Raw genomic sequence first — 12,879 nt, 5'->3', positions numbered from 1 at the left:
CCAACCTTTCCACACATCGTTTCTGATGTGCCTCATGCGTCTCCGTCTTCACCACCAGGCCCTGTATGTCGTCCTCATTCTCGGCTGCCTTTGCCTTCATGACCCGAAGCTCCCGCTCCTGGGTCTTTTGTTCCTCCTTTAGACCTTCGATCGCCTGTAGTATCGGGGCCAACAGCTCTTTCTTCATTTCCTTTTTGAGCTCTTCCACACAGCATTTCAAGAACTCTTGTTGTTCAGGGCCCCATGTTAAACTGCCACCTTCCGACGCCATCTTGGTTTTTGCTTGCCTTCCTTGCCGATGTTCTCAAGGATCCACCGCAATCCGGCCACTTTCCCCTCCTTTTTCCATCCGTATCCAGGGGGGATTCCCTTCTGGTTTACCGCACAGTGTATTTAGCCGTTAAAATTGCCGTTGGGGCTCCTATTAAGAGCCCAAAAGTCCGTTCCACCGGGAGCTGCCGAAACGTGCGACTTAGCTGGTCATAGCCGCACCCGGAAGTCATGAGATAGCACTTTAAATGACAGGTCATAATCTCATACCGGCTCATGGTCAACAACCTCTGATGCTGGGCATTCCGTCCTGCCTGACTGGGTGGAATCCTCACTTCTTTTGCCCTTCAACGCACCCACCGTTCCCAATTGACCTATTTGCATGCTGGACCAGCGGGCCTGGAAGTTATGGGAGCGACTCCTGTCCACCACACCGGAATGTGTTATTCACTTAATCTGAAAACAATAGGGATAGTTTATTATCAAAAGAATGAAAGGAGAAGTTTGGAAAGTATTTTTAAGCAGACAGTGGAAACATGATTCATTAATATCTTTTTCAAGGAAATGGATAAAATATGTATTTTTAAGGGGTATCATATAAGGGCAAGAGAATGGAACTGAACATATTGTACTTAAAGAGAGCTGACAGAGCTATGACGGAATGAATAGTCTCCTTCTGTGCTGGAAAGTTTTATAAGCCTATAAACATTTATTGCTAAATTTATAATATAAATGCCTCAATAAAATATTTCTTTAAAAAAAATATTTATTGCTGGCAGCTACTTCAAAATGCCTAGAGTGGCTTAAAATCTTTCTCATTTTCTTTAATTTATATCAAAAAATAAAATTTTTCAAGAAGCATACACTCCCAATTCCTCCAATCATTCATTCATCAATAGGTCGTATGATTTTCTAACTTGGATTTGCAATTTTGTAATTGCCTCTTTTGCTCCATTCCTTTTGCAGGATAACAGCACTCCAGAAGAGCATACGATCTATGTCTGGGATCATTTCATTTCTAGATCGTCTGCCAAGAATGTAGTATTTGTTGCCCACAGTTACGGTGGCCTGGTGTTTGTGGAGTTAGTAAGTACTTTCTTTTGACTGCCAGATGGAACTAAATGTGATGCTTGTTTTTTTTCCTGTAGTCTTCAGACATCCTAAGCATACTGTATCTCTTGCTCAATTAAACAATGCAAAAGTGATTTTTTTCACTTACATTTTCAAGATATCAACTGTGAATTATAATCTGAAATATTTTTTGTGTTTTCATCACCAAAATATTGGACATGGGAAAATGCATTTATGTGGCTTCTTTTTGCAGTATAATCTTGAATGCCAAAATCGGTTTATAGTAGCTAAAACAGGTTTGGTAAGTGAACATGGTTTTAATGTTCCTTCCTATTTGTTTCCAGTTTTCTATGAATAAAAATGTTTATTATTCTTTAATTAAAAAAGAGATTATTTTGATTATTAATGGGCAGTGTAATATAAACTGGGAAACAGTTGGACTTCTGCCATAGATGACAAACGTTATTGTATGAATTGCAGTAGGAAAATTGGAAAAAATGACAAGGATAACATAATTGAGAACAATATTGTCATATCGTTTCCTCCCAAGCAAAAAATGGACATGTTGAGAATAATTTATTTGGAAAACACCTGATATTTGTCACATCGTTTGATAGTGATTTTGTAGGAAGGTTCTGCTATGGTTTCCGGAATGTTGTATGGTTTTCTTTTTCTTGCCCATTTGCCAAATTTCTGCCAAATTTCTCTACTCTCCTGGCAGCAATGCTTTTTTTGTTGCGGTACAGTTCCAAATGGACGCATAATTGGCAGATAAATTTCAGTGTAGCTAAATGTGAGTTTCTGTGTCTTGGTGGCTAGAAAAGGAGGCCGCATACTGCTTCAATAATAAGAGTGCAAATGGGGTAGAGGAGCAAAGGATCTAGGAGTACAGATACATGAATCACTAAAAGTAACAAAGCAGGTTAATAACACCATAAAAAAGTAACAAAGCACTGGAGGTTATTTCTAGAGGGATAGGATTGAAAAGCAGTGAAGATCTGTTACAGTTGCATAGACCGTTGATGAGATCACACTTGGCGTGCTGTGCAAGTTCTGGTCTCTTTATTTTAAAATAGATATGGAGGCACTGGAGAAGGTGCAAAAAGAGTCATAAAAATGATTTAATATTTAATAATTTTTATTGTCACAAGTAGGCTTACATTAACACTGCAATGAAGTTCCTGTGAAAATGATACCAGAACAGGATGATTATACTCATCAAGAAAAGCTGAACTGGCTGGGCTTCTTTTCTCAAGAAAAAAGAAAGATGTGGGGCTAACATGAAAGAGATTTTTAAGATTATGAAAGGCTTTAATAGGGCAGGAGTGGAGAAAATGTTTGCATTGTACAACTGTCCAAAACTAAAGATCAGAAATATAAGATGGTCACTCGAACAGCATGGTAGCACAGTGATTCAGAGTGTTGCTTCACAGTGCCAGAGACCCGGGTTCCATTCCCAGCTTGGGTCACTGTGTGTGCGGAATCTGCACATTCTCCCCATGCCTGCATGGGTTTCCTCCGGGTGCTCCGGTTTCCTCCCACATGTCCCGAAGATGTGGTTGTTAGATGAATTGGACATTCTGCATTCTCCCTCAGTGTACCCGAACAGGTGCCAGAGTGTGGCGACTAGGGGATTTTCACAGTAGCTTCATTGCAGTATTAATGTATGACACTAATAAGAAATGCAGTAGGCATGGGAGAGGTGGTGATGTAGTGGTATTATAGAATCATAGAATTTACAGTGCAGAAGGAGGCCATTTGGCCCATCGAGTCTGCACCGGCTCTTTGAAAAGCACCCTACCCAAGCCCACACCTCCACCCTTTCCCCATAACCCAGTAATCCCACCCAACACTAAGGGCAATTTTAGACACTAAGGGCAATTTAACATGGCCAGTCCACCTAACCTGCACATCTTTGGACTGTGGGAGAAAACCGGAGCACCCGGAGGAAACCCACGCAGACACAGGGAGAACGTGCAGACTCCGCACAGACAGTGACCCAAGCCGGGAATCGAACCTGGGACCCTGGAGCTGTGAAGCAATTGTGCTAACCACCATGCTACAGTGCTGCCCTAGTGTCGCTGGACTAGTAATCCAGAGAACAAGGATAATGATCTGGGGACGAGGATTCGAACCCCACTACGGTGGAATTTAAACTCAATAAAATATCTGAAATTAAATGTCTAATGATGACCATGAAACCATTGTCGATTTTCATAAAAGTCCATCTTGTTCATTAATGTCCTTTAGGGAAGGAAATCTGCCATCCGCACCTGGTCTGGCCTACATGTGACTCCAGACTCACAGCAATATGGTTGACTCTTAAATGCCCTCTGAAATGGCCGAGCAAGCCACTCAGTTGTATTCAAACGCTACGAAAACACAGAAAAAAAATAAAACCGGACAGCCCACCCGGCATCGACTCAGGCACCGGTAATGACAACGGCAAATATAGCCCTGTCAACCCTGCAAAGTCCTCCTTCCTAACATCTGGGGGCTTGTGATAAAGTTGGGAGAGCTGTCTCACAGAATAGTCAAGCAACAGCCTGACTTGGTCATACTCACAGAATCGTACCTGACAGACAATGTCCCAGACACCACTATCACCATTCCTGGGTATGCTCTGTCTCACCAGGAGGACAGCCCCAGCCGAGGTGGCAGCACAGTGGTATACAGTTTGGAGAAAGTTGCCTGTGGGTCTTCAACATCTGGACCCCATGAAGTCTCATGGCTTCAGGTTAAATATGGACAAGGAAACCTCTTGCTGATTACCACATACCTGCCACCATCAGCTGGACGAATCAGTACTCCCCAATGTTGAACTCCACTTGGAGGAAGCATTGACTCTTAAATGCAGAGTCCTGTCACATCCAGCCGTGAATGGTGGCAGACAATTAAACAACTTGCTGGAGGAGGAGGCTCCAGAAATATCCCAATCCTCAATGAAGGCTCAACGATTTAATTCATTTCCGGTGCCTCGGTCAATGCCATGTCGTCCGTCCGGTTTCATTCCTTTTTTGTGTTTTTGTATTAAGAGTCATTGAGGATGGCAAAGGCGCAGAATTTGTTCTGGGTGGGGGACTTCAATGTCCATCACCAAGAGTGGCTCGGTAGTACCACCACAGACCGAGCTGGCCGGGTCCTAAGGGACATATCTGCTAGACTGAGACTTGAGCGGATGGCGAGGCAACCAATGCGACTGTGCCAAATAGGATAGGCTTTGAACAGCAGAGCAACTCCAGAACGGGTATCCATGAGGTGCCGTAGGGCATCAGCAGCAGTAGAATTGTATTCAGTCGCAATCTGCAACCTCATAGCCTGGCATATCTATGACTCTATCATTACCACTGTCGTGTTGGGTATTCCGATACACAAATGAACCAACACGGTTCTAGATGGTACAACTCTGTTATATTGTCTTGAACAATAACAACTAATAACTGCTGGCTGAGGTTCGTGCTTCACCAGCTAACCTGTGGACCCAGCCCTTTCACTATCTTGGTGAGGCACTCAGCACATGGTATATGTCTGAGTGGCACGCTGTGAGCTCTGTGCTCTGAGCTATCTCCTGGTAGAATGATGGCGTAGAACTGTGGTGTTCTCTGTTTTATAGTGCGTGTGCTCTCACTGGTGATTGGCTGCGATGTTGTGTGTGTGTTGGTTGGTCCAACTACCTGTCCATCAGTGTGTGTGTGATTGCACCATGATATATTAATGTGGATATCATGACAACCACCAAGCCAGGGGATCAATCCTAATTCAATGAAGAGTGCAGGGGACCGTGCCAAGAGCAACGCCAGGCATACTGTAAAATGAGGAGTCAACCCGATGAAGCTACAACACAGGAATACTTGTGTGCCAAATAGCATAAGCAGCAAGTAATAGACAAAGTTAAGCGATTCCATGATGAACGCATCAGATCTATGCTCTGCAGTCCTGCCACATCCAGCCGTGCCGTGAATGGTGGTGGACAATTAAACAACTCGCTGGAGGAGGAGGCTCCACAAATATCCCCATCCTCGGGGACTTCCGGTGACGGCGGGCGGGAGGCAGCCGCACAATGGAGGGCTCCCGATTGGGAACGGCAATTTTGGGGCTTTAAGCCCGGTGCCAGGATCCACGGAGGCGGAAAAAGCAGGGAGAAGGCACAGAGGTGGCACAGTGAAGGCACAGTGAAGAAAAATGTCGCGGGTGAGCAAAAAAATGGCCGTAAAGAAAACAGCTGAAGGTCCGTCGGGGAGTGGAAAGGTCACCACGGGGTCACCAAGGAAAATGGAGGCTGGAGCACCAGGGGAGCCGCATTGCTTACGGCTGAAGAAATAACTAAGGTGATGGCTGCGGAATTCGAAAGGCAGTTACAAAATACATGGAGACAATGAGGAAGGGGATGAGAGAGGTTTTGAGTGTGCTGGTGGAGGAGGCTATTTCCCCGGTGACGACGGCGGTGGCGAGCACAGTGGTGGAGGTGGAGGAGCAAGGGGAGGCGCTGAAGGAAGTGGAGGAGACATTATTGCAGCACGGTGATCAACGTACCTCGATGGGGAAGGAGATGCGGAAGGTGATGGACATTAACAAGGATCTGCGAGGAAAAATGGAAGACCTGGAAAACAGATCCAGGCGACAGAATTTGAGGATTGTGGGGCTGCCCGAAGGAGTTGAAGGACCGAGGCCGGCTGAGTATTTTGCCGCGATGCTGGCGAAACTATTGGGGGAGGGGGAGGATCCCTCCTGATATGAATCGGATCGGGCTCATCAGTCGTGGAGGCCTGTACCAAAGACAAGTGAGCCGCCAAGGGTAGTGACTCTGTGTTTCCGTAGGTACAGTGTGAAGGAGAAGGTCCTGTGCTGGGCCAAGCAGAAGCGGGTGGTGCAGTGGGCTGGAGCTGGTATACGTGTATTCCAGGACTTTACGGTGGAGCTGGCGAGGAGGCGGGCTGCCTTCAACCGGGTGAAGAGGACACTGTACATTAGCAAGGTGCAGTGCGGCATTGTATATCCAGCGAAGATGAGGGTGACTTACAAGCTCAAGGACTTTTATTTTGGAACGGCGGAAGCAGCGGAGGAGTTTGCGAAGGCAGAAGGACTGTGGCAGAACTGAGAAATTGAGAAATGGCCATGTGCCGATGTAACCTCATGACTGTATTTTCTTCTTTTTTGTTTCACTGCGGGCGGGTGTATGGGCTAAAGGAGCCAATGTTGTGTATATTTGGACAAGGGAAGTGATGGGACTTTCACTCGAAATGAGGGCTCTTTGGGGGGTAGATGGATATGCGGGGTTTGTTGCTAAAAGGGGATTTCTGGGCTTTCCCAAGGCCGGGCAAGGGGGAAAGGGACCCGGGCGGGGGCCTCCACGCTGTTTAAGCCGGCCAGTGAACGGGAGTGAGATGCGGGGAGGGGCTGCGGCCATCAGAGCCTGGCAGAACAGGGTCCGAGTGGTCTAGCCGGAGTGGAAAGTTGGGGGGAAGGAACCGAGGTTGGGGGGAGGAGTTTTACAAGAGGCAGTGGATGGGAGGAGTTGGAGACGGTGGGGGGCGGGGGTTGTTTACAACTCTTGGGTATCATGTACGGTACTCTTTCAGAGGTTGGATGGCGTTGAGTGTAGGCGGGGGGGGGGAGTGGACTCTATAGTTTAATGGTGACCATGGGCGGTCCCGGACTCCTTTTTCTTTTTCTCCTTTGTTTTTTGTTTCCACCGTGGGAGGGTTTGTTTTATTGGATGCATATATTGACAGGTGGGCCGTTGTTTGGGGTGGTGGGAGGATGGGATCGTTGGTATTGTTAAGGGGATTAATTTTGTCTTTGTTACCGTTTACTGTTTTAGGGTGGGGTGTAAGTTTTGAGTGAAAATGTGAAAATGGAGACTAAAAACATTTTAAAAAAAAAATATCCCCATCCTCAATTATGGAGGAGCCCATCAAATATGTGCAAAAGACAAGGCTGAGGCATTTGCAACAATCTTAAGGCAGAAGTGCCGAGGGAATGATCCATCGTGGTCTACCAGCTTTGACAAAGGGTCATCCGGACTCGAAACATTAGCTCTTTTATCTCCCTACAGATGCTGCCAGACCTGGTGAGATTTTCCAGCATTTTCTCTTTTGGTTTCAGATTCCAACATCCGCAGTAATTTGCTTTATCCATCTCAGTCTCCTCGATTCACTCCCAGTGATATCAAGAAACGGCCGAAGGCACTGGATACTGCAACGGTTATGGGTCCTGACAATATTCCGGCATTTGTGCTGAAAACCTGTGCTCCAGAATATGCCGCACCCCTCACCAAGCTGTTCCAGTACAGCTGCAACACTGGCATCTCCCCGGCATTTTGTAAAAAATTGCCCAAGTGTGTCCTGTACACAAGAAACAGGACAAATCCAACCCAACCGATTACTGCCCAATCAGTCTACTTTCCATGATCAGCAAAGTGAAAATTGGGATCATCAAGAGTGCTGTCAAGCGGCACTTACTCGGCAATAACCTGCTCACGGATGCTCAGTTTGTGCTCGGTCAGGGGCACTTAGCTCCTGATCGCATTACGGCCTTGGTTCAAATGTGGACAAAAGAGCTGAATGCCAGAGCTGAGATGAGAGGTAATGCCCTTGACATCAAGACAGCATTTGAACGAGTATGACATCGAGGAGCCCTAGCAAAACTGGAGTCAATGCAATTCAGGGGGAAAACTTTCCACTGGTTGGAGTCATCCTGGCTCAAAGGAAGATGGATGTGGTGGTTGGAGGCCAACCATCTCAGCTCCTGGACATCATTGTAGGAGTTCCTCAGGATAGTATCCTAGGCCCAACCATCGTCAGCTGCTTCATCAATGACCTCCCTTCCATTATGACTACCAGCTCCTTAATTTTGCTGACGTTGAGGGTGAGATTGTTGTACGTGGGAATACCACCACCTGGAGGTTCCCCTCCAAGTCACTCACCACCCTGACATGGAAATATATCGCCGTTCCTTCACTGTCATTGGAGCAAAATCCTGGAACTCCTTCCCGAATAGCACTGAGTGTGTACCTACACCTCAGAGACTGCAGCGATTAAAGAAGGCAGCTCACCACCTTCTGAAGGGCAACTAGCGATGGGCAATAAATGCTGGCCGAACCAGCGATGCCCACAGCTCGTAAATGAATAAAAAAATTTCAGGAGAAACTTCGTTACCCGAAGAATGTGGATTGTGCTACCACAAGATGTGCGGCACGGTAGCACAGTGGTTAACACTGTTGCTTCACAGCACCAGGATCCCAGTTTTGATTCCCAGCGTGGGTCACTGTCTATGCAGAGTCTGCACCTCTCCCCGTATCTGCGTGGGTTTCCTCCGGGTACTCCGGTTTCCTCCCACAAGTCCTGAAAGACGTGCTGTTGGGTAATTTAGACATTCTGGATTCTCCCTCCATGTGCCCGAACAGGCGCCGGAATGTGACGACTAGGGGATTTTTACGGTAACTTCATTGCAGTGCTAATGTAAGCCTACTTGTGACAATAAAGATTATTATTAATTATTATTAAGGCTCAGCTCCATTTAAGGGGAAGCTAGACGAGTACGGATGGGAGAATATTCTGAGGTGAAGAAGGTTCATGTATAAATGCTAGCAAAGACCAGTTGGGTAGAATGTCTTGTTTCAGTGTTATCGACTCCCATGTGTGTTGCTATTTGCCCTCTGTTACCGTTATTCATTTCTGATTCTTGACCGTGATACTTCACAGTCTGTCCTACCATGGGGGAAACAGTAGACACTGCTCCTGTCTACACCAGAATTCTATGATGCACACTTTCAGAATGTTTTGGGAATAATAATCAGAAGTGGGAGTACTAGTTTAACTTTTCCTTCTCTAAATAAGCAATGCTTAAACATTGCTAAGATCAGTTAACTCCGCGCAAACTGGAATTTCCTAAACTGTGTGGTTCAGCTGCTCACTGAATAAATTTGCTGAAGTGTGGAAAGTTGCTTGTTTAGCATTTTGTTTCAATAAAGATAAAATCAAAAATATATTTTTAATGAAGTACAATAGTTCAGAGATTTTTTGGGGGTAAGCCCATTGTAATATTCTGCAATGTTATTAACAAACTACAGGGTGATAAATATATCAGTGTCTCAGACAGATGAAAGTAAAACTTGTTTTATGTTTAAACAATTTTTGGGGGTCATTACAACATTGCGTACGCCAAAGAAAAATATGAACCTTGGTTAGCATGGGTGTACTGCATTCATATAGAAGACAGGAATGAAAGGCAGATTTGATGGGGATTTGTATTTAACTTCACTGCCAAAATGGAACATTGGAATACTGTGTTACAATTATTCAAAATTAAGTACAAATTCATATGAATCCCAAGTTTAAACATGCTATTTTGAATGGTGAGAACATAATAGATGTTCAGCAAAAAGTTAAATTTATGTTATTGGGGGATTTAGCAATACATTTTAGAAAAATTAGGAACTGAATTAATATCGTATTGCAATTTTGAAATGGAAAGTGAGATGATTGACCTTTAGTCAGTGAAGTATTGGTGTTGCCTATGGATATGGTAAATGATGTTTGTCCTCAGACCAAACAATTACAGAGTCTTTCCACCTAAAGACTGAAATGAAGGGCAGTGGATGACCGGTTTGACATTCTTTATGTCTATGTCTCTCATCACACTGGTGGATATTTTTTCCACTTTTGTTCTTCACTATAATGCATCCAGATGTCTCAGAGCAAGGCTTGACATCTGACCTTGGGGCTACAGGGTGAAGATGGCCCTGAGCCTGTGAATTTATCCCAGGCTGGGCTAAAGTCTTCCACAAGGCATTCTGGTCTTGGTTCAGGAAGTAACAAGTAAATGAGAAGTTATAAAGATGTTTTTTTTCAGGAAAAGAGGCTAGTGGGAGGAACAAGTTCTCAAGACTTCTTGCAGTGCAGGGGCTGAATGCATGAATGCCATGACATAATGCATCCACAGGCACATCTAATATCTGTCACAAAGAAACTAGAACTTAAAAAAAAAGCTGACATTGATGTATCATTATGTCTTCAAATTAAGGGGTGCCACAATTAATCATTTTAGGACAGTATGTCTCTTTCCCTTCAGTACAAACTCTGTAACTCGAAGAGGTCTTTTTCATGGTGTACACGAGTACTTCAACTATTGTAAAATAGATCTAAGGCCTTCGATATTAGCCACTTAGGCCTTGGAAATTAAATTTTACATTTCACATGTTGTAACTACCAGTTCATTAAAAAAAAACATTTTGTAAATTATTTCCAGAAGTACTTTATATTTATAAACATATTTCTGAAAATGTTATTAAAGGCCAGTGATGTTTTTAACATTTGATGTGTTATTGCAGTTTTAGCTGCATTTTGAGACACCAGAAACATGTCATTTAATCTGGCTTACAAATTACTTTGTTGGCAGGTTGGCTTCACTTCCTTTTACAAGGGCCTTGTGTCTATTTTGGACAATTGCAGATTAGAAAATATGTGACATTTTATAGTCATATCAGTCTAAATATATCATCCTAAATTATTAATGATTATTTTGTTTTGAAAGCTACTTGAGGAAAGAATACATCAAACATATGGGGGTCTAAATTTAATAGACCCCAAAACAGGGGTCACAACGAGTAATTAATCCATACTTGTTAAATGTGATGTAAGCAGCGTGCCAGCTTTATACTGCCTGTTGATTAACGTTATTGTAGGGTATAGCAGGCACTAACTGTCATGTTCATAACAAACTACTATCACTAACTAACAATGCTAGAGCTACTGAAAAGTACGTCTGTGCAACAACATGACTTATTCCCCCGCCCCCCCGCCGAGGCAGAGTCACATGGTAGGTTTACACTGCCACCTGCTGGCCGGAGGTCATATGCATTATTATATACAAGATTGCAAGATTGCTTATGCATATCATCACACTAAGCATGTTGTTTAGTGGCTACACACTTTAGCTGGGAACCCAAAATCATGAGGTTAGCACCAATTAAAGGTTGCCTGCACTACTTACAGCCAGCCTTTGCCTCTTAAAACATGGTGCATTGTAACTGTTCTACAACTGTCTCTGACTGGAGAATGACAGAAAATTGGAACAACGTGGTGAGTGTGGGCTCCATGTTTTACAGATGCTGAACTCGAGGCCTTTGTGCAGGAGGTGAAATGTAGGAAAGATGTGGGCGGCATGGTAAGACAGTGGTTAGCACTGTTGCTTCACAGCGCCAGGGTCCCAGGTTCGATTCCCGGCTTGAGTCACTGTTTGTGCGGAGTCTGCACGTTTTCCCCGTGTCTGCATTGGTTTCCTCCAGGTACTCCGGTTTCCTCCCACAGGTCCTGAAAGACGTGCTTATTAGGTGAATTGGACTTTCTGAATTCTCCCTCTGTGTACCCGAACAGGCGGCGGATGTGGCGACTGGGGGATTTTCAAAGTAACTTCATTGCAGTGTTAATGTAAGCCTACTTGTGACAATAATAAAGATGATGATGATGATTATATCCACAAGGGCCCTCCAGGCACACATTCAGAAGGCAGTGGGAGCAGATACCTGTGGAGGTTAAGGCAGTAATTGGACACTGAGGAACTGGCAACTGTGCTGTAATTTAATGGCCTCACATGAGTGGTTAAGGTCAGCGAACATATGTTAAGAAGCTCTATTTGACCAATTGCATCACAAGCCTCAGACACTGCTCAATTCACCTCTGTCTCATCACTCACCTGCCAAAAATCTGGACAGATACCTGACATTTGTATGCACTATTGCACCCTCTAATGTACCCATGTCTGGAAACATGGATTTATGCAGCACCCTGAAATCAGCAAAATGTCCTTCACACTTAACCACCCCCCGTGGACCCTTGCAACTATAGAAAGCACCAAACCCTTTTAATAATAATAATAATAATTGCTTATTGTCACAAGTAGGCTTCAATGAAGTTACAGTGAAAAGCTCCTAGTCGTCACATTCTAGCGCCTGTTCGGGGAGACCTGTACGGGAATTGAACCCGCGCTGCTGGCCTTGTTCTGCATTACAAGCCAGCTGTTTAGCCCACTGTGCTAAACCAGCCCCTTTTTAGAAACAAAGCTAGAGTCAGAAGAAATCAACCAGCAACTCATCTTCAAGTAGTTGATGATTCATTTAAGTAGTATTATTTCTGCTGCACACATGTTCAACTGTGGAGCATTGTGCTCTGATATTGACGTGCTGGCATCTATCTAATCAGTGTTGCCTGCTGATTGACAGCAGGATCTACCGACTCCACATATTTTGGACAGGTGTTCACTGCACCTGAACAGACACCCTCGCCAATATAGTGTTTGACATAATTTGATCCATATGTGTGTGTTTTTGCCTTGGACAGTATTTTAGAAACATTGGGTGGGGCTATCAAGATACACGATAAATACACGCCTGTTGCCTCCCATAAAGGCAGCATGCAAACTTTGTGCTGCCTGCCCATTTAAATGATTGCAGCATGCAGCTAGCACGAAACACTGTGGTGATTGTCCCTTTAAGAACAACATAACTGAGTAGGGTTCATGTGATCTGGGCAACCAATC

General features: G+C 44.5%; 1 protein-coding gene across 13 annotated transcripts in view; it reads left to right on the top strand.

The window, feature by feature from the left end:
- arb2a (ARB2 cotranscriptional regulator A) overlaps positions 1–12,879 on the top strand; it is a 1,003,719-nt gene that overhangs the window by 503,524 nt on the left and 487,316 nt on the right. For 10 of the 13 annotated variants that reach the window (XM_072516284.1, XM_072516280.1, XM_072516278.1 and 7 more), the window contains 2 exons: positions 1,237–1,356; positions 1,595–1,642. In XM_072516284.1, coding sequence (XP_072372385.1) covers positions 1,237–1,356; positions 1,595–1,642 — 168 coding nt within the window. The remainder of the gene's footprint in view (positions 1–1,236; positions 1,357–1,594; positions 1,643–12,879) is intronic. The other 3 variants (XM_072516286.1, XM_072516288.1, XM_072516285.1) reach the window with 1 other exon arrangement.

Source organism: Scyliorhinus torazame, chromosome 9 (assembly GCF_047496885.1).
Source record: "Scyliorhinus torazame isolate Kashiwa2021f chromosome 9, sScyTor2.1, whole genome shotgun sequence".
Lineage (NCBI taxonomy): Eukaryota > Metazoa > Chordata > Chondrichthyes > Carcharhiniformes > Scyliorhinidae > Scyliorhinus > Scyliorhinus torazame.
This window is presented reverse-complemented; position numbering and strand designations above follow the sequence as displayed.